This window comes from Medicago truncatula, chromosome 1 (assembly GCF_003473485.1).
Source record: "Medicago truncatula cultivar Jemalong A17 chromosome 1, MtrunA17r5.0-ANR, whole genome shotgun sequence".
NCBI classification, from domain to species: Eukaryota; Viridiplantae; Streptophyta; class Magnoliopsida; order Fabales; family Fabaceae; genus Medicago; species Medicago truncatula.
In genome coordinates this window covers 23727033-23749324 of record NC_053042.1, presented here as the reverse complement: position 1 = coordinate 23749324, position 22292 = coordinate 23727033, and the positions used below count along the sequence as shown (strand labels likewise).

At 33.7% G+C, this 22292-nt stretch overlaps 2 protein-coding genes across 2 annotated transcripts; both read right to left on the bottom strand.

Moving 5' to 3' along the window:
- Positions 1-400: 400 nt before the first annotated feature.
- On the bottom strand, positions 401-9871 carry LOC25483419 (1-acyl-sn-glycerol-3-phosphate acyltransferase 2). Its single transcript, XM_013612111.3, has 11 exons — positions 9675-9871; positions 9464-9586; positions 6935-6974; positions 6710-6783; positions 6465-6524; positions 5346-5423; positions 5075-5233; positions 3923-4048; positions 2942-3034; positions 1402-1488; positions 401-876 (listed from the first exon to the last, which is right to left on the bottom strand). The coding sequence occupies exons 1-11, from the start codon at positions 9753-9755 to the stop codon at positions 637-639; spliced, it is 1161 nt and encodes a 386-aa protein (XP_013467565.1). The 5' UTR covers positions 9756-9871; the 3' UTR covers positions 401-636.
- Positions 9872-15263: 5392 nt separating this feature from the next.
- LOC25483420 (probable helicase MAGATAMA 3) lies at positions 15264-21857 on the bottom strand. Its single transcript, XM_039826573.1, is given in 11 exon segments — positions 15264-15659; positions 16139-16225; positions 16310-16432; positions 17718-18086; positions 19296-19380; positions 19487-19545; positions 19950-20003; positions 20937-20959; positions 20961-21087; positions 21177-21296; positions 21660-21857. Coding segments are annotated over 10 exon segments (1122 nt in total). The 5' UTR covers positions 21273-21296; positions 21660-21857; the 3' UTR covers positions 15264-15560.
- Positions 21858-22292: the final 435 nt, after the last annotated feature.

Here is a 22292-nt window from a genome sequence, read left to right as displayed (position 1 = left end):
GGCGTTCCTCAGATTAAGTGTGTCATGGTGTGGGAAACATGTCGGTATCCGACACCAACACGACACGGACTCGCCAACACAACTAAAAATTTGAAGAAAAAAAATCACATAATTCAGTGTATTTACAAGCGTCGGTGTCGGACACGTACTCCTAATCCTAATCCGAGAGTGTCCGTGCTTCATAGGATAAAGGTCTTTGTAAGGTCCTTGTTCATTGTGATTCTCAGTTGGTTGTCCAACTTTCAAATAGTGATTGTGATCCCTCCCATCCTTATTCGAGCATGGTGGAGCTATGGAATTCGTCGACGAATAAGGATTGGGAATTGGTTCTTGTTCATAAGACCTATTTTTTCTCATGAACATAATACAAAAGCAGAGAATATCGTGCAAATAAAAGACATTTTTAAGACGAGCCTAAGATAACCACAAAATTAACATTCTAATGTATAACTGCTCACAAGAATAATGCAAAGATTTTTGTACGCCATCCTATCCTATAGTGTATATACAAATTAACCCTAGTTTGAAAATAATGAATGGATAAGTGTGCATAATAATACAAGATTGCATACATAGGTGTTGGAATTTCATAACCAAAAGGATCCACACATAAATACAAATTAAAATGTGTGTGATCTACTCTTGTTTGTCATCACTAGCCTGCAATTCTTCTCTACTTTTGGACTTTGAAGGGGATACCTTGGCAGGGTTTGAACGCTCGGATTGTGAGAACTTAATCAAGAATTGCATGAGTGCGGTGACAATTGCCAAACTAAATACTGAAAATGCAACACCCTTCCAAGAGGATAGTAGTGAAGACCATTGAAGCAACTTAACAGTCCCCGCAACGACGACACAAATCCATGTTATGACAACCTGTTTGTTCCCAACATGAAGTTGATCATTAACCATGCAAATAACCAATACTTATATGTTTATGTTTTTGTGTTAACCCTCCGATTCCTACGGAAAAAGGGCCCTAGTAATCCGGAGTTCGGCTCTAATAACCAATATACATGTGCTTGTTACAAATTTTTAGTGAAAAAATCAATTTAAAAAAATATGTAACCGCTTTTAAATGTTTTCATTGGTTTGTTAATGATTTTTGAAGAAATGAGGATCTAAAATAAATATAGAAAAACTGCATTAAATGAAAAGTTGTTTTGAGTAGCTTATCTTGAAAATCATTTTCGGTAGCTGATTTTTCTTATTAAAATCAGCGATTTTATTCATGCTAAACAAACACAATAATTTCTAATTTTTAAATTAATGTATATCAACAAAATCACTATTTTTATAAGCTGTAACTAATGAACCTTAAGCAGTGTACTGCATTAGAGAATAGCTGGCTCATCGAAATGGACATAGAGAAATTAGATGTCTTGAGAGGAAATAACTTACCAGAAGAGACTTTATTGGTCGACCAAGATCCCGTGGCTCGTGATCACTGAATTTGTCATCAGCAGTATGTTTGTCTAACAAAGCATCCTGGTGTGCCCAAGGAAATAAGGGAGAGAGAAAAGAAGAGCAAAGTTGTAAAACAATTGAAACTCAAGAATTTATAGACATAGATGTAACAAAATCAACGTAGGCGTTCTTGCAAATAGACATTACATGGTGTGCAAAGAAGTGTCAAATCAGTTCTTAATAAAAACTATGATGATTGAATCAAAATAACCGAGACACGGGTACTTTGTGAGAAAAAAGGAAAGCAGAGATAATACTCCTTCCATTCCTTTTAATATGTCGCTTTTGTAGTGAAAATTGTTCCCAAGTATTTATTGCAAAGTTTAGTGAAGCATTGACTATTATTTTTTTTTGGCTTAAATATGTGTTTGGTCTCTACACATTCATCACTTTTTTTTGTTTGGTTTTGGTCCTTCTGTTAGTTCAATGTTAAAAAAAAAAAAACCAAAACTAACGGAGTGCCACGTGACCCAATTCTTTCATGCCACGTGGCACCCCACAAGGAAAAAGAGTCTAATTAAAAAGAAATCAGATAAAATAATTGTTTTTAAATAAGTAAATACAGTCAAAAAACAATTAATTGAACTAATTTAAAAACAATGGCCCTTTAATAATGAGCTGATATTTCCCTCAAAAAAAAAAAACAATGAGCTGATATGATTGGTGCGGTGTTTTAGCAGATGGAATCGCCTTCTCTTGTGACGGTGGTGATAGCGGCGAGGTGTGAGAGTATAGAAAAAGAGTGAAATGAAATGAGAAAGAAGAAGAGAGGGTTTAGTTTTGCGGTGGTTCTGTCAGCACATCTGATCGAAAGGAGGGTGTTGTGTAACAGAGGGTTCAGATTGATCCAAATGTAAAAGAAATTAGGCATGAAATAATTAGATGTTGTGTAACAGAGGGTTCTGTAAATACTAATTTAAAAACAATTATTTTATCTGATTTCTTTTTAATTTCAATTTTTTCCTTGTGGGGTGCCATGTGGCATGAAATAATTGGGCCACGTGGCACTCCATTAGTTTTGATTTTTTTTTTTTAACATTTGAACTAACAGAAGGATCAAAACCAATTTATTTACAAACTGCAAGGACCAAAACCAAACAAAAAAAAGTGTAGGGACTAATCCCAAAAAGTGATGAAAGTGCAGGGATCAAACACACATTTAAACCTTTTTTTTTAAGGGAATGAAACATTGACTATTGTTTTATCAATAGTACTCGTATTTATTGCGAAGAGAGAAATAAGAGAAATTAGATTTTCAAAGTTTAGCGAAACATTGACTATTGTTTTGTTAATAATAGTCTAAGTATTTATTGCAAAGAGAGAAATAAGTGAAATTAGATAATAAATATTTAAGGGTATTAAAGAAAAAGACACACTTTCATCAAAAGTAACAAAATTTATCGGTTTTCTTGGTTTGTGTAAATAACCAAAACAAAAAGGAAACCATTAATAGAAAGGTTCAATTGGTACAAACCTTAGCCACAAATATGTCTCTACACCATTGAGCAACAGCTTCCTCTGCTTCTGGCAAATCCTTCATCAAATGCCGTTTAATATGCACATGAACCTAGGATTCAGATAGTAAATGTTTCATCAAACATGACATTTTATGAAGAAAAATAGTACTTAAAAATGTAAGAAAGGCAAGAAATCCTCTTGCAAAGATTCCAAGTAGCTATATAGAAAATAATGCTCCTAAAAAGCTCCATCATTCTTCAAAGTAAAAACATGCACCAAATTGCCAAGTCACGTAACAGTTCCTCTAAAGTCCCGCAATAAGCCTACTTAAATCTTCAGGATAACGAATTTATATTGAACCAGATGATCATGTGTCACACAAAAAGTTTCAAAACAACCAAGACTCGTTCGGATCAATCAACCCTGTTGGACTATATCAAAAACCAAAAAAAATTCCAATGTTATAAAACCTACTGAAAAAGGAGTTTCTTAATAAGTTTTAAGCCTTGTTAGACTAATATCAGAAAAGAAAAATTGAAATAATCTTACAATTAGTTTTCTAATTGATAGCTATTGGTAAGTTGAAATTATCTTATCAAGCCTAAACTTTTTTAGAAGCTCTCTCATCTAACTTCTCCATAAACACCTTTTGTAAGTTAGGAATCAAATACTTATCTAAGTTGAGAAGTTCCCATGACTAAGAAGCTAATTCAAACCAAGCCTTCCACCTCAGTTCACAATAAGATGCATTCACTAGTACATGAGAGAATTCATAAAACGAGAGTACTATTTGACTTGTAATTCCTATTTGTCAGCACGTCAAAATTAATTTCTTCAGTTAAATTCCCCACACATTCAGCAAGCAAAAGTCAATCAACTCAAAACATATAATTCATTGACAGAGAAAAGGAGTAAATTTTCATTTTGTATAGTATGTGGCCAAGAAAAAACTGAGGACTGAAGATGCAGTTTTTTTATTAAAAAAAAAAAAACTCACCACCGAAGATTGCCCTGTGAAGAGTCTTAGCATTGTAGGAGGGGGTGAACTCTTGGGAATTGCCACTGTTACATCATAAATGGCTGGAACAAATGAGCGCATATGACTTACTGCAGAAACAAACCCCTGAAAGCAACGCAATTCAGTAAACCTTTCAAAGCAAATAACAGAAAAGAACAAGGAAACCAAATGTAATGGATTGGACTGAGTATAGATTATATAAGTAAGAGACTCTGTGTTGCTAATGTAAACTTGGAAGAATAAAACAGCCAGAGTATGGAAGCAAAACAAATACATAAAGTCAATAATATTTTGAAATTTATTGGGGGCTAAACTGGAAACTCAATCAAAATCGGGTGTACTAATATACTGAAGCAAACAAAAACAAAAGGTAAATTTAAGATGGAAAAGAATTAAAGTAAGCTTTGAGGAGGATAAAGTATCTTCCCAAGTGATGAAAAAACTGTCAAAGCATATTCCACATAGATAAGCTAGAGTAGGGTGGGGAATTTAAGTAACTCATTTCAGGAATTTAAGTAACTCGTGTCTGCTTACAGGTGACATGAAAATCAAAATTTGAAGGTCTGAAAATGCTGCATAAATAAGAGATCATACGCAGGATCAAGAAGGGTCACAAGATTGTGAATCAGGGGATCGTAACACATATCGGGGACAGAATCGTATGTTGCTACGCACTGGCTCACAATTTTAACTACCACGAGTGTATTGGCAAATCAAAATTGATATTATTAGATTTTGATACTAACTCAACCCCACGAAACCGACAATGGTCTAAGGTATGAGCAGGCTAACGATGGTCTTAGATAAGCTCTAATACCGTCTAAGATTTTGAGCTATGATACTTTTGGACCTAACTCAATCCCATAAAACAAGGTTGTAAAGTGAGGATTCCCAACTCCCAAGCTTTTATCCAATGTAGGACTTGGGTTATTTTCTCTCCAATAGAGGGGTATATTCCTAATTACAGGGAGTAACACAGTAATATAACTTCATAGAATAGAAAAAACCTGCCAAGAATGTGCTAATAGCTTAAAATTCACGTAGAATAGCTTCAAATTCAAAAAGTGGAAGAAAAGCAGGGGAAGGAAAAAGACAGACAAAGAAAAGATGAAGAAGATATTTAAATTTCACCTTAGTTCTTGGAATCAAAACGTTTCTAGGAACAGGCAATCCAGTTGAGGTTGCATATTCCTGAGCGGCTAATAATTTGGCCTGTGTAAAGCGAGTTCCTTCTACAAAGAGAGCTAGCCAAAAGGGAAGAGGGAAATCCCGCAGTTGCTGTAGGCCTGACTGCACATACATTAATATTAATATAACATGTACAAATATGAATCTCTTGTGAGCATTCAGCATACATATGAAATTATGAATTATGTTCGAGTAACCCATAGTTAGTCCATACCTTTAATGTTCTTTCATCCTTGGCCCAATTTCTCTCCAAGAAAAGATATTCAGAAAACCACATTGACCACCCAATGACCTGCATATTGGAACTCAGAAGATAGATCAACATTGACATTTCTTAGAAACTGTGGTTGGGCCTAAAACAGCCCCACAAAACCGGATTTTGAAGTGAGGATGGCCCCCACTTATAAACATATTGTCAGGCCATCTCTTATCTGATGTGGGACTCTTTAACAACATTAAATAATAAGCAGAAAATCAAGTTTTTGATATTTTACTTGTGATAAGTATACAAGCAGAAATTAACATGATTGAGGTGATAGAAAAACTTATAATGTTCATTTCTTCCAAGTGGATAAGTTTCACTCAGTAATAGCAGTACACTAGGTTGGAAATAATATTAGAGAAGCTTATAATTGGAGTTTCGGGTACATGAAAATAAGTGTAATATAATAGTGTTGATGGTGTTACATTTTTAATCAAGCAACGTGTAAGAATAAGTATAATATACAGAAATACTCATTTATTTACAAAAATCAGAGCACATATTATACATGTCTACATCTATATTGAACTACATCTAAACTCTAAAAACATGTCCACAAACATGTCCAGTCCTGTCAAGTGAGTGACTATTTGCAAGAAACACATCACAATCAATAAACCACTGCCAATAAGCCCATAAGAAAATATGGCAGTTATGTGATACTGACATTTCAACATAGAACTTTTGAGTCTTTGACCAAATAACCACAAGCCCAACGCAAGTTGACAGTTTTGCGTTTTGGTGCTCAGTTAATGGACTCTACCATATGTTCCAAAATATATTAAGCATAAAAAGTGAATGCAAAAAAAAAAAAAAAAAAAAAAAACGAGTAAGAGAAAGCTCTTTCACATGATAACTCTAACTAGCCAATAGATCATCCCATCAATTAACAATCCATGAATTGTTTCAAAAATTAGCAATCCATGAATACACATCCCTGAATTTCTTAATCATACATATCGGTTTATATTATGTCTGAAACCCATTATTGATCGATTTAAACCATCATGGCTGAATAACAAACACTGTGCTATCTTTTCTTTTCAAAAATTCAAATCATATGAAACGTACCGGCAGAAACTTAGATGATTTCTTCATCACAGCAAGCGTGCTACCAAGGCATCCTGAACGCTGTTGAACACAATAATGTTGGATAATCAAGAGTAGTTGAACCACAAATCAGATGACAAATACACAGATGTATAAGTTCCTTTTGTCCTAGTTTAATACCAGAATATCAAATGAAATAAGCTATAAGTGTATTTGTTTGCTTGCATTAAAGATGTGAAAAAGGTCATACTACATAAGATAATCACCTGAGCTAAAATCCATCCAACAAGCCAATCAATGTCACTTCTGTGATTGGATATGACAAGAGCATGCTCCGTACCTGGAAAATTCTAGACAGAATCATATGACTTTGGTGAAGAAAAATGGCCCCAGGAATACTCCTTTTACCCTTTCCAAAACACAACCACATAAGCAAAGCACAAAGAAGAGGGGAAAAAACTAGGACAGATTGCATAGCACAAGAGACTTACCCATGAAACGAAAGGTTTCGGGATCTGTGAATAATTGGATCTGCAGCAAAAATATGTCCAATGAAATCTTTGATTAATCCAAATGGAACAATAAATACTATTGAATTCGATCAAATTCATATATAACCGTACTTTCAAAAGATTAATATTCCTTCTAAGGTAACATCAGATATTCGGCATTGCATCATGATTCAGAGTAGTTAAAATTTAAAAAGATTGGACGTCATCATAACACATAAGGCAGGGCTATCAAACGTACTAAACAACAGAAGATAGATTAAATGCATAGAATTTCCTTTCAATTAATATTGTCATAGCTACCAACCAACTACCTAAACAATTACCATCTGTTTATAGTACAAAGTCCTAATCTTTCCAATTGTCTTTTAGCCGCACGGTATTTTTTTTTTACCAATCGAGACGCACAGTTAGAAAAAAGCATAATTGCCTTCAGCCAAGACTACTTTGAACCAACAAAATGTTCATAATTTATAATTTTGGGCATTGTTGCTGCTATAATCATAAAAAATAGCATGCTTCATCCCTCTCCTCAGATATATTCCTCAAATTGATAAAGGAAAAACATAGAATATCCTTATTACAATTGGATGAAGTCGAGATCATACAATTCAAAAATCAAATTTGACATTTGACTGACTTTTGAGAACCCGAAACAACAGGACCAAGTGACTTCATTTCCATACCAATGTTATCAATGGTGAATGGTAGATTATGGCAGCCAGCCAAAGATCCACCATATAAACATGGTGTTGTGGCCTATGGCGGATATGATAGGTTTTAAGACATATAGCAAACAAAATCTGTCATACTATAACGCCATGGCGGAAATCTGACGACGTTGAGCTCTACTAAAATTTTTGGGAAAACATAACTGCCTAGATTTCCACATATCATTTCATTGAATTCAGTCGGAACTATAACCTATAGCCCGTTGCAAGTAGTCATGTCACACGCACATCTTAAAACTTTGGTTAGGCCTAACCAGGGCCTTCCCTGTGCAGGTGCAGCAAGGCCCACAGCACAGGGCATCAACACATGAGTGCCTCGTAACATTAGAGAAACAAACAAACAACCCAACAAACGGAGTTGTAGATATTTATGTCAAGCCCATTATTAGACACAAAAGTGTTGGCCCAAATAACTCTAGAAAATCATTGATCATAATGGTATACACGTTTGTCATAATTTTTAATTAAAGGAACGTTAATTTTGTGACTAATTTATGGTATCCATTTTTAACATATCACTGCACAGAACAACCATGAGTGGTTAAACAATTGCACAATACACCAGAACTATGAATCAAGTATGATACACACTTATTATTATGCTTTTTTTTCGTTATATAAATCACATATCGTTGCAAAAATTAACATTTCGAGAGAAATAAACTCAAATTTGATCCAACAAAAAAATTGAAATTCAAATGGTTGGAAAACTATCCTAAAAAGTTTAAAATCTTTTTTTCAAGACTTTGAACCTGATGATCTTTTGATCTTGGGTAAGCAAAATCGATTTTATCCAAAGGGTCTTGCTTTAATAGTTTTTTTAAAAAACTGCATTGATAGTATAATATTTATATTGTTTAAATAAAGGAGGATTATTTATTTTGTTATTGATGATATTTACAACTTAAATAGAGAATAACTCATTTTAAAAAAACTACGCTTTTTTTTATTAGGGGTCCATTTTTAATATTTGTACAAGGCCTCCAACTTGATTGGGCCGACCTTGGCCTAACTCATCATAACAAAACCGTCTTGTAAGGTGACGACTGCCCCCGCTTATAAACTTATGTTCAACTCTCATCTTAGCCAATGTGTGATTCTTAACACGCATTACGTTAAATCCATTAAAATCCCACACTCCTCAAACGAAGAAGGTAGAGCTGAAGATCAAGCCCAAAGATCACTAATTTTTCAATACACATTGATAGCAAGGAAACATAACTAATGAGCAAAGTAGAAATATTGTGTTAACCAAGTGATTAAGTTCAAGTGGTTAATGAGTTCCACCAAAGGACGAAACATTCGGGATAACCCGAGTTTGATTCATAGGTGGAACAATTTTTGGTCAAGCTATACTTACCTCACAGACCATCTCTGGATTACCAGGGCCCCTTCCATTAGGAACCGGAGGGTTAACACCAATTAACAAAAAAAAAAGTAGAAATACTATGTCACGCACTATGTATAACAAATAGGGATATCACTTGCGTGACATAAAGTTGGGTGACATTGGTGACATTGACCAATCACAATGTCACAATGCTTGTGTTTCTCTCTCTTTCTCAACAAATAGAAACAAAGTTAAAAAGAAGTAAACAATGATTCACATATGTAGCACTGACACTTCTGATTGAAGTGGTGTCTGGTGTCTGACACGGACACGACACCAGCACATGTGATTACGTTAAATTGTGTTGACATGAGTGTTTCATAGTAGAACTACAGTACAGTAGAAAATAAAAATGAAAGATAAAAGAGAATGAATTGAAATGAAATAAACCTTGACACCAGCCCACCAATCAAAAATCCAAACAAGCTCGAGCCAAAGAAGTTCTGCCACCATTCTGTTGATCCGTCTGTACAAATTCTTTGAAAAGGGTCTCAAAATCACAAAGCATGTTGCCTGAAACACACAATAATCACATCAAATCTGAATCTAAAAAATGAATTTTTATGATGATTTCGGTAAAATGAAAAGAGAAAGAACTGACCTGAATGATGTTAACGATGAGACCAGAAGCGAAGAAGAGAATACCCAATGGGATGATCACAGCTGCCGGTGAAATTGGCATACTAATTATACTAACTTACTACTAATTGCTAGATGTTTTCCTTTGTTGTCGATGATGATGATGATCCTGTCTTGTTACTTACTATGCTGTAATTTATATGTTGATGTCTTCTATGCTTTCTAGTTTCTTTTCGGTTTTCTTTTTTATAACATCTATCAATTTTTATTCTATTAAAAAATTTACATAAAAAAAAAAAAAATACATAGATTTATTCAATACTACCTCCGTCCCTAATTATATAGCCTTTTTGAAAAAATAACGGGAATTAAAATAGTGGATATTTATATTAAATATGTTTGTAATTACTATTGTTTTTACAAATTTATCCTTTTAAGAGAGAGAGTTGGTTTATGTTTTCAACATGTTATTTATTGTTAATTGAAGAAAAAGATGTATAATAAATAGGGGCATGTATGTAGAGAAATAATTAATGTAGTTGGAAATAGCAAAGGGGTCTTATAAAAAGGGACAATTTGTTTCTTCAAAAGGGTCTTATAATTAGGGACGGAGGTAGTAATATATATAAACCAAATATGTATCTTGCTCAATAAATCTAAAAAGTGATTTTTTTTTTTTATGAGAAATGCTAAAGAGTGTCTTTGGGACATTGGTTAAGATGATAAAAATAGAAATATTGTAATAAAAAATGAAGAATTTAACTTTTAAAAGTCAAGATATTGTTGAATCCAATGCAAACTATTTTTAGGGAGCAATTCTTAATAGCCACAAACCCAAATCAAATTTATTTGGTCACACACAAACGTAAAAAATTTAAAGAAAAATTATTTAGTCACATCATTCAAATCCATTCTCTTTTAATTTATTTTTTTTCATTTGTGAGTGTGTGCCTAAATAAAATTAACTTGGAGTTGTGTCCAAATTAGAATTCCCATTTTTAGGTTCTTTAACAAGAGAGCACTTGTTAGCATAACTCTTTTTTTTATTATAATGATGACCGGAAAGAGTATTTGAAATAAAATTGTAGTTGAGGACATAGTAAGAAGATTATGGTTAGGGGTTGAAGTAAAGTATTAGCTGGTTATCCTCATTGTGAATAAGGAAATTATGGCGTGGTTTAAAAGTCATCATCGGCATTTTGTTGACTCTGGTCATAATTGCAGAGCCAATTTATGACACACTACATTGTATCTTGAAAACAACTGAAGTCAACTAACACCCTAGGACCTATATATTGTAAAAAAGGAGAACCACTCTACGATTACCTACAAATATTTATGAAATAGATTGTACAGGTCATGGAAGTTGACGACACATGAAAGTGTTTTGTTGGAGGAGGACTTGTTAGAGGGATCCAAGTTCCACCTGAAAGTTGGACTCAAGGACAACCTTTCCTTAACCAAACTACTAGCCATGGCTAGAAACTACACACAATATGAGGAAAAAATAGTACCAGTATGAGAAACAAAAGAGCGAAGACAAGTTCGAGTTCGACAAGCGTCGAGGTGGAGACCATCAGTAAGGCGAACGATGAGAAGGTCGATAGCTTTTGGGCAAATGTTCTAAGTACACTTCTCTATATACCTTAAGAGAGATCATATTCCAAGATTCTTTTAATGTTGAGTTCAAGTAGGATGGAATAGAATTTCCTAAACAATTAAAAGAAAATTCAGAGGTAGGTAAAAGCAAGTATTGTAGGTTCCATATGAGTAATGGGCACAAAATGGAGGATTGAAGTCAACTTAAGGATGTCATTGAAACCCTTATCCAAAGCAAAAAAAATTGATGAGATATGCAACAGAGGTACTTAAAAAAACTGTAGTAGTCCAATGAGGATCTTGCCTCTCACGCGGGGTCAGATCTCCAAGGTTTTAACGGCACTAGCACTAGTCCTTGGGGCACATGGAGGTGACAGAACCTTCACATACAAACTGTAGGAGGATAGTCAAAGTCCATTTCTTGCTAGTGGACTGCAAGTCCATTTATAATTGCATCTGTTAAAAAGAAAAATCTTTTTATTAATGTTTTAAAGATAACAAACATATTTTCTCTTATTTATATTGTTATCTACTAATTTATTTTGTGAGAAATGTTTCATGAGAATGTTATTGGCAAAGTCAGAGAACGCTGCCTCACAAGAAATAACAAAAGCTTATCAAATATAGAAATGAACAAATATGAGCTTTTTGAGTTAATGTCAAGATATGCATAATTAAAATCAAGAACAAAACAAATATTCTTTTTGTCTTACTTAAAGAGGTAACAAATCAAGATTCGTGATAAGACATTAAAAGGCAAAGAATCAAAGACAAATAAATATATTTTCTCTTGCACATGTGATGTAAATACAAAAGGAATAAAATCAGCATTTGACCCCCATGTGTTTCGACCCATTAAGGAATATCAAAGAGGGCAAGTATCTAAGAATCAATCCTTGTCATCAAGATTACATCAACCAAGTTCAACAAGTGGGCATCAAGTTTTCTCAAGGCTTGATCACAGCTCATCAAAGCAAAGCAATCACGTGTGAATTAATTCTCTCAAGATTGGCTGGAACTAAGAGAACGATCTGGGCAGTGGTGACAACGTTCTCGGCATGCTTTCGCTCCAAGCTTCTTTGGAGTGCATATTCAAAGTTGAATGGAAAGCTCAACAGCTCTGTTGTGGCTTGCATTCCAAGGGTCTTCAGCTTCTATAAATAGAGAAGGTCATTGAAGGTTAAGAGTAAGAATTTGAAATACAAAGCATTTATCTCTCTCAAAGCAAAAGCAATCATTCTCTCTATCAAGCTCTTTAACAAACACAAACAAACTCCATAATCTCTCACTATATTTTTAGTATCATTATCTCTTGAGTTTGTGTTTGTAAAAGTCTCATGTGTTGAGATATCATGATCTAAACAAAACCAATCATCATACAAAGTGTAATCTAGGTCTCAAGTCTATTGGGCATAATAGTTTGAGATAGAAAAGTTCCAACATTTCTTGTGTGAAAGCAAGGAATTTAGAAGCCTGCTGAGGTTGATAATACAGTTGTTCCGGACTGATCTGGTGTGACCAAGACCTTATAATGCTAGTCAGAAGTTTCTACTAGTAGAATACTATAGTGGATAATCTCACAAAAAGTGTGGGGACTAGACGTAGCCGGGTTTGGTGAACCAGAATATTTATCTTGTGTTATTCTTCTTCCCTTTCTCTTTTTATTTAAGTTACACAATACACACACACTATCACACTCATATTAATATTTATTAATCTCCAGAATATTCTAGTCCTAATTAATCACAACCAAATTAATCCAGAGTTCTCTGATCCTAATTTAATCATAACTTTATTAATTATACAACTGCTTTCAGAACATTCTGGTCCAAGATAATTGCACAATATTTAACTAAAGTTTAAAATCAGCTTATAATATTGTTTTATCATTATGCCTTTATATTAATCATTCTCCAGAACATCATGGTCCTTGTTAAAGTAACTTTACATTTCAGCTTAACATCATTTTTCTCATTCTGCTTATATAGTCCTTCTTCAGAACATTCAGGTCCTATATAAATCAATTACTATATACTCTAATCTTGTTGGATTAATATCAACCAAGAACCTTCTTGAGTATATAAAATTAATTTAAGTTTCAGGAATAATTTTAAAAGGGTCGCAATTCAAACCCACTCTTTCTTGCAACGTTTATTGCTACTTCAACATCATATCAAGGACAGTCATTATGAGTTATGTGTCGTACCCTCAACAACCAACAGAAAACTGAAGTATCATGTGTTAGCTACTTGCTAGTGGACTGTAATTCCATTTATAACTGCATCATATCAAGGACATCCATTACGAGGTATGCATTGTACTCTCAACAACCAACATAAAACTGGAGTATCATAGATACTATTTAAGCAGTCGTGGAAGCGGAGAGGAGGTGACTGCTCGCATCCCTCAAATTATATTAGGTGACCTGACATGAAAACGATCGACTAATTGTTGAGAGTCTTAACAAAAAAGGTGTTAAATTGAGTCGTGATCAAGCATACAAAGCCAAAGAAGATCGATTGAAATTATATGAATGGTTGGGTGTCAACAATTTATTGTCACGTCATCAAATTGAATTGTCAAAATCATTGATTGGTAAAAAAAAATTAAAATGTGGACCAAAATTGTGCAATTAAAAATAGGGGCCAAAATTATGATTTTATCAAAATAAGGGACCAAAACTACATATAAGAAGAAAAAAAATTACATCATAAAATATTAACTCACCTATCATCATTGTGATTGATTGCTTTTGGCGAAACCTATTACCCGACCCAATCAAACTTAATTGACTAGGGTTGGATAATTCACATTTTTTACATCATTCAAACCAACCCAACCAATGATGAGCATGTTGATTTGGATTGGGTCAACGAGTTATTAGACATAACTTTTCTAAAAATCCTCAAAAAATAGATATAATTAAATGTAAATTACATTATATTTCATAAAATTCCAACATTTATATTAAATTTTACTATGTAAAATTTAACACTTGAATTTATTTAAAACATTTCAAGATTAACACTTAAATTCTTAAATTTTATTATCTAAAATAAAAAAGTAAAAAAAAATCTGGCGGGATCAATTGTTTGGTCTGCGGTTTTGAAATCATAAACTCGTTTCCCCGAACCAAAACACTTCAAGTTTGAAGAAACCAAAACACTTCGAGTTTGAACGGGTTGAACTCAACTCAAACGAATTCGAGTAAAATACGGGTTGAATTGGTTTTGGTCAACGTGTTGAATAGGACATTTAAACCCATGAACATGCCTTAAGACACTTGTTAGTGTACTAAATATAAAAAAAAACTATTGGAAATTATGTATTCCATTCATCACTCAAGAAGTTAAAAATTGATCTTTTCAAAATATAATTACCATCCTTAGATTTTTTTAACATGTACACTTAGAACATAAATTAAATGTCCCCATTAATATAGCTCAATTGGTAAGACAATGCATTAATATATGCAGATGTCGGGGTTCAAACCCCAGACACCCCAGTTATTTACTTTAAAAGGTAAATTATAACTACTAGTCTACTTGACAAAAAAAAAAACACAAATTAACATAACGCTTATTATAATTAATTATATATATATATATATATATATATATATATATATATATATATATATATATATATATATATATATTTATTTTGAGGGAATAATTTTTTTTATATGAATAGTTTAGGCTACCTAGATCTCATGTTTTAAGGCTAAAAGAAATTGATACAAGTAATTTACACATTATCTACCAATAAGATCTTCACACACGCCATATGAATAAACTCTATCAATTGAACTAAGAATTACCAAGTTCACAAGGGATAACCTAATGGAGTAATAAGATATTTCAATCGGATTTCTATACTTGGATAACTAAGGAAAAGTGTCTTCAAAACAAATGTATGGTTTCACATAACTTTTCTTTGTAGTAAATTTGTCATAAATTTAATTGTTGGAAACAGTATCATCATAATTCATAAAGAACACTTGAGTAGGAAGGAGTCATGAATAAGATTTTTTTTCTTTTTTGCATCAAAGATGATACATTACTATCATTAATTGGATCTTTCAAAAAAAGATTGGAGTCTAATCCAGTTTACAATTTACCTTAGTCCTGGTAAAATTCATAAACAGAACCTTCTGCTCATCTATACAAATTCTAATTTCTAACTAGTAATCCTAATCATCATCACCTCCATAACCCATGTCAGCATCCCCATCTCCATAATCATTGTCATCAGCTTGCTCTTGATAAGTATGTTCTGCAACATTGTCCATTCGCGCATCATTGTTTACTCAATCAGCACTTTCTGTTGCCTCAGGTGGTTCATCTGTTTTTTTCTTCATGGATTCAAGATTTTTATCACTTAAGAATGAGGGATATGGTTTAGATGCCTGCATAAGGAAATTGTTGTGTCAGTGTTTGTTTGGTTATATGGTGACGTAAAAATGAGTTGAATAATAAATTTAAGATTAAAAATTATTGGTAGAGGCTACAAATATAAATCACAACTTCAAGTTAAAATCTATTATAGAGGCGAAAACAAATCTACTTGAGAACACTCAAACATATCAAACTCAGTTTTATATTTCTAAAACCTGACAAAAGTGAATTCAAACATGCATTTAAACTTCAACATCAAGTACGACTTGCAAAAATATTTGGGTTGATATCAAATTAGATGGATTCAAGTTGCGACCTAAAACTTGATATCTAAACATTCTAAATGAAAGCTTATTAAAAAAAGCATACTGAATGAAAGGGTAATAAAGCATGCAAATTTTGACCAGATAGGCTCAATTAAAATTTTAATGCATTGAGTTTTACTGCATGACTGTTAGAAGACATGTAAGTGACTTCTCAGAAGATTTACTTTGAAGAAACAGTCCCTTTTCTCAGCACTTTCCACAAGCTTGTTCCATTGTACGCTCCTCCTCAATGTTGAGGCAGACCCAACCACCTACAGAAACACAACAAAAATTCATCACGTTACAGCTATGGTAATTGTTGATAGAATAATGTTAACCCCAAAATGATACAGTACCAACACTGCAGACTTTGCTCTGGTGATCCCAACGTTCATTCGTCGCTTGTCATCCACAAACCCTATACCTCCTTCTTTACTTGCTCTGACACATGAAAATATTGCAACGTCCTTTTCACGCCCCTGAAAAAGAAATGAGAGTACTTGTCTTTAGTCCCAAATTCAATGTGATTACCATGTAAGAAGCATATTAGAGAGGGAAGAAGCCCAAGTTATTGCAATCCTTTAAGTGACAACTAATTGAGATGAAAGGCATTATAAAATACACAATTCAATTAACCACAAACTATTCCTCCAAATTTCTAAGTTTTATAAATTCAATCTTGGGAAAACTGTGCAACAAGACCCACCCACTGGAACAATGTAAAAAATGCTTCAAATGAATGGCTCTAGTTTCTTCTCTGTGAAGGATTAGATATTTGTTTCCTTATTCACATTATTATATAGGAACAATACCAGTTTGCTCCGCCATCACACCATCAAAAGGTACAGACAATTCATGCAAATAAGTAGTATATTAGTTTGAGTGGAAACATTATGTTGGTGCAGAATGAACTTGGTGCCCTGGGGGGCAGTAATTGGCAAAAGCATAATGCTTAATGGCACGACACTTGATGTCGTCAAATACACACGACCTGTGTATTCCATTATACGCTATTTCAATTTTAAAAATTTATTTTAATTAAAATTTGATTTAAAGAAATTCAGGACTGCCATGTACATCTCGTGCAATGTCGTGTGGCAAAAAACATCGTGCACTATAGCAGCGCTCTTGGCAAAAATGGGCACTTGTTGTATATGTCAATTTATTGTATATGTCAATGTATAGGCTACTTTTGTTTAGTTCTATATAAGTTATTTTCATAAGATTTTCCAAACACTTGCACGGGTGCCTATGTTATAAGATAAACTCAAATAAGGTATCTCAAATGCCCTTTACAATAATACTAGATGTCGGGTTAATCGTGAGCTTAGCTCAATTGGTACGGACAATGCATGATATATGCAAGGTCCGGGGTTCGAACCCCGGACACCACCAAAAAAAAAAAGATTTCGGGTTAATGATGTTCCAAATGATTAAAATTTAGAACCATTTTCAAGTGTCTGTGTTGAAATTTGGGGCCTAACTCATCCTTACAAAACCATCTTGTAAGGTGAGGAGTGTCTCCTCTTTATAAACTCTGATCAAGCTTCCTATCTAACCGATGCGGGACTAAATCCACCCTCTCAAAGACAAGCCAACATAAGGCAACTAGGGGCAGATCACAATTAAGGTGGGATTACCAACACACCCCCTCACGGTCGAGGGCGGGATTTCCAACAGTCTGCAATTGTTGATTATTTAACACACACCAAAAGCAAATATGAAAAAGAAGGCTACCATATAATTATCATAAAGCTAGTTTACCTGGCAACCATCAACGGTACATATATCCACTAATTTCTCTGCTGACACGCCAAAAGTCTCTTCAAAACGTTGTTTGAAGAGGTTGACTTGTCCACTGTAGGGTGATATAATTGCAACTTGGTTTCCTGATTTGAGTGTGGGATAAAGTGATACCAATTTTTGATACAATAACAGGACAAAATCAACTTCCTCCACATTTACCCACGAACCACTCCCAGATGGCTTAGCTTCTTTTCCCTCGTGTATATCAAAGAAGGAAAATGGGCCAAAGCAGCGGTACCTATGCCAATCACGTTCTGTCTGTATTTTGACGCCCTCCCCATCTTCCAAGGAATTGTCATAAAACTCCATCGAGGGAAAGCTTCTTATCTGTTTGATCATAATATAATAAAAATCAGAGAAAAAGTGTCAGGAAATTTTGAGATTGAGAAAACACAACGAAGATTAAAAGTAAATAACAGAAGATAGCAACATAGTGATGAAATTTATCTAAAAAAAATTATAAAGGACTAAATCTTTGATTCTCAAAGCCCACATCATAGCATGATTGGTAGAATCCTTAGTTTATCAATTGATGCATTTCAAGAAACTCTATCTTACAGGTAAATGTTTTCTTCATAATGCAAAGAAATCATATCCAAGGGAAAATACCTAACGAACACTGGATATGAAAGCCTTGAATATTTTGCTATGTTTTCGATATGACATTTGTAATATGTATGCTTCAATTTAAAACATTATCTCCTCCTATTTCGAATATATAGTATACAATTTAAAATTTTGCCTTTACCAGTGTCCTGACTAAGCATCATCAAAAATTCATTCCTCCAAAACAACAATTCAATTTTACTCAAGTTTTGCTAAACTCATCCGAAAAGGATGGCAGGTGGTGACGGTGCATGAGGACTTCTACAGCGACGAAAATTTGGAGAGTGGCAGATGGGAGCCTTCCGGTAACGACGCTGCACTAACCAGACTTAAAAAAAAAATAAAAAAAATAGCGAGGGTAACCAAGCCCTGATACCATCTTGAATGAATTGATTGAATTTCTTGAGACTAAACCCTCAGCCTAATGTATTTATAATCAAAAGTTTACAATCAAGACCGCTAAATTATAGGGATAAGAATAAGAGCTGATATCATAAAGATGTAAACAAAATATTTACATAATCGGAATAAAGATAACTAAATCAGGGCAGCAACTCAAGAAGAGAGAAGGGGACTACTAATCACAGCCATATGATGCCTTTGAAACTTAGTTTTGTGGTGCATATTTTAGACGCGCAGATTAACAACTAATAAATATTTCTTAAGTATAAATTTGTCGCAAAACAGTCTTCCAAAAGGACAAGAATAATTGTTTGTTATATTTATTCCGGTATCAAGGGTCTTAGTATCAGTTTGTACCAAATAGTATGAGTCAGCCAAATAAAAATACATCAAAATTTAGAAGTATCTACTTAGTTTGCTAATGAAATTATCTCATGCCTCAACCTTTTGATATTCATTTAATCACAAAATAAGCACACATATTGAACAAAACAACTTTGGAGGAGTCTGCTAAACATAAGCACCAACCTCAGGATGCATTCGATATTGGGTCTTCAACATTTTAATGGGATAACCAGCCTGCTTCAGTCTTTCAAATAAGCTTGTTCCATATCTTAAGTTCAAGAATCATAAAATACATAAAAATCAGGTCTTAATCAAAAGATTCGATTTATGTATCATATCAATACAACTAACTATCCGCAACATAATTTGCTTACCCATGATTCTTAGCAATGTCTGAAATTACAGTTGCTGGAAGTTGAGCTGGATCACCAACCTTAGAAAATAGCAAGAAAGAGCAACAGTGGTAAGAACAACATTATCCCAAATGATTTTCAAAGTGTTTATTCCAGCACATTTATAGAAGGTTCAATTATAATTGTTGCACAATAATATTTTCTTTTGGTAGGCTTGTTTAAACAATTAGCAAACAAGAATTTGATTTTTTTTTTCTTTCTAAATACAATTTCACACCTTTTAAGTTAAAGGCTACGATGGATAATAATTCACTTTCTTTACAGATGTTGTCAAAAGGTATTTCTTCCATTGAAATTTGTACTGAAGTGATAGTTAGATAGTTAACATGTAAAACTGGGCATATTAAGACATAACTTCAACTTAAATATTATAAAATATAAAAATAGCAGAGTAATATAATGAAAGGAAGAGTATTGAAAATACCAGGAAAACTTTTTTGCATTTATTGGCCAAGGGAACAAGAGTTGCTGGTTCCACCTGTTTAGAATTAACATGTCATATAAAGAGATGAAGTACATCAATAACATAGGCAACTTTGATTATCCTTTCATATTGACAATTACTCATGACAAATATTAATAAGTTAACAAAAAACTCAACAAAATAGTCAGGAACTGAACCATTAAATGTTTAAATTATCTAAAGGTACTCTAGACATATATATATATATATATATATATATATATGTGTGTGTGTGTGTGTGTGTATGCTACTTCCAAAAATAATTGTGTTATGTCGTATCATTTTCTCTTTGTTCATCTTTTTTTTCAACATGGTGTTGTCCATCAGGAGTTTTGCTTATAAAAAACTGATGTTTCAAGATATCGGGGCATTGTCTTCTAAGTTGAGGGGCTCTTGATTGTGTTTGTGCTCTGCTACTTGATAAAAATACAAACACTTCACAGTTGTATGACACTGAAACTGTTGAACCTGTGGTGAATGGGTTCAGGCTTGGTCAGTTATCTGATTTGAGTAAGGATTTGATAGAATGATTTAGTGTGTAGCGATTGTGTGACCAGTGTCCCTGATCTGTGACTAACTCTTAAAATTTGGGTTGGGCCTAACTCAACCTTACAAAACCGGCCTCTAAGGGCTTTTTTGTTGGCAACAGCTTCAGCATGGGCTGATTTTGCATAAGCATGTTCAAAGTGGAGACCAGTTAGCTGATATTTTCCCTAAAGCTTCGGACAAAAACAGAGTGAATACTATGAGTATGATTGTTTCGGGAGCGGTTATGCTGCATAAGGAAATCCTTATGCACCGTGCACAAATCCCAACATAATTGCTTCCTACACCACCAAAGGAAACCAAACAAAACAAAACAAAACGAACCAAAATAAAATTACATTGATTTATGTCATTTTCACAAATTATTATTACTAATTAGTAAAAAGTAAAAGACAAAAATACCTTCTTCATCTTGGCCACCAATGATTTGTGATTTGGCTTCTTCAAGAATGAGAGGCTCATAGGTGTTCTCATAATCTTGAACATCTTTGTATTGATTCTTGACCTTGAGGAGTTTGGAAGTAGTAGCTTTCCCATTGTTTCTTTTCTTATTCTGAAACACACACACACACACACACAAAATGTGAACAAAAGATATGAATTTGGGAATGGAAAAAAGAAAAGAAATGGAGAAAGAATTGCCTCGGCTTCTAGAGTAACGTAATCCCAAGCAAGAATGATCTTGTAGAAACGATGAATTGTTGATTCTTCTTCAAGCTTTTCCTTATCCAACGCCATTAGAACGGAGTATGTGAACTGCAACTACACGACTAACTTTTCTTAATAAGAGTGAAAAAAGCAAAATGTGGTTATATATAGAGACGAGACGACCCCACATGCCCAAATTACCATCTTTTCCTCAATGAGGGCCACTCTAAATTTCTCTCCAATGATTATGATATGAAAAGTAGTGAAATAATAATCATTGAAACCAAAACAATTTGGCTCATTTGGGCATATCAAGAGCAACAACAACAACAACGGTCAAACAGAGTCATATCAACAACAAATTGGTACCAATTTTTCTATTAGAAATGAGAGACAACGAAAGTAAAATAGGATGAATCGAGTTATATTTGGAGACTCGAAAATGAAAATATAAAAATGGTTATGGGTTTAACTTACCTGAATGGAGAGTGTGCGGTGTGAAGGCGACAGCACGAGACGGGCGACGAATTAACCGCAACCGGCCACCGGTGGCCGGTAGCCGCGTGCAATGCAAGGAAGGGTTTAGAGTGCCGGCGACTTAACCGCAAAAGGGTTTATACTCTTTTTTTTTGTTTTCTTTTTTTTTTATTTGATAATAACAAAAGGAAGAAATTGTCAGGCGAGTAAAATGTTAAATACACTTGCTTGGACACTCGCCTCTTACACCCCGCTTTTATATTGTGTCACGTCATCAATTTGTTTCACCCTTTTACTTGTTCACCGGTTTATCAGGTTATACAAAATTATGTATTTTAATTTTATAAAATAAATAAATAATAAAGAGAGAGTGTTTGAGCGACCAGCACTCCTCTAACCTTTTAACTAGAAGAGGTGCAAATAACAGCTAAACTAATTTTATTTAAGGAAAAATCACATCTAGGCTCTGTTAGGCAAAGTCAATAAGCTAGCTTGTAGCGGATAGTTTATAAGTTCGTTTGAGAATAAAAACTCTTTTTACAACGAGCTTATAGTTTATTTTTCAGACGTTGTTTCAAATAACATTTGAGTTTATAGCTTATAGCTTATTATTTTTCTTTCATTTTTACCCTT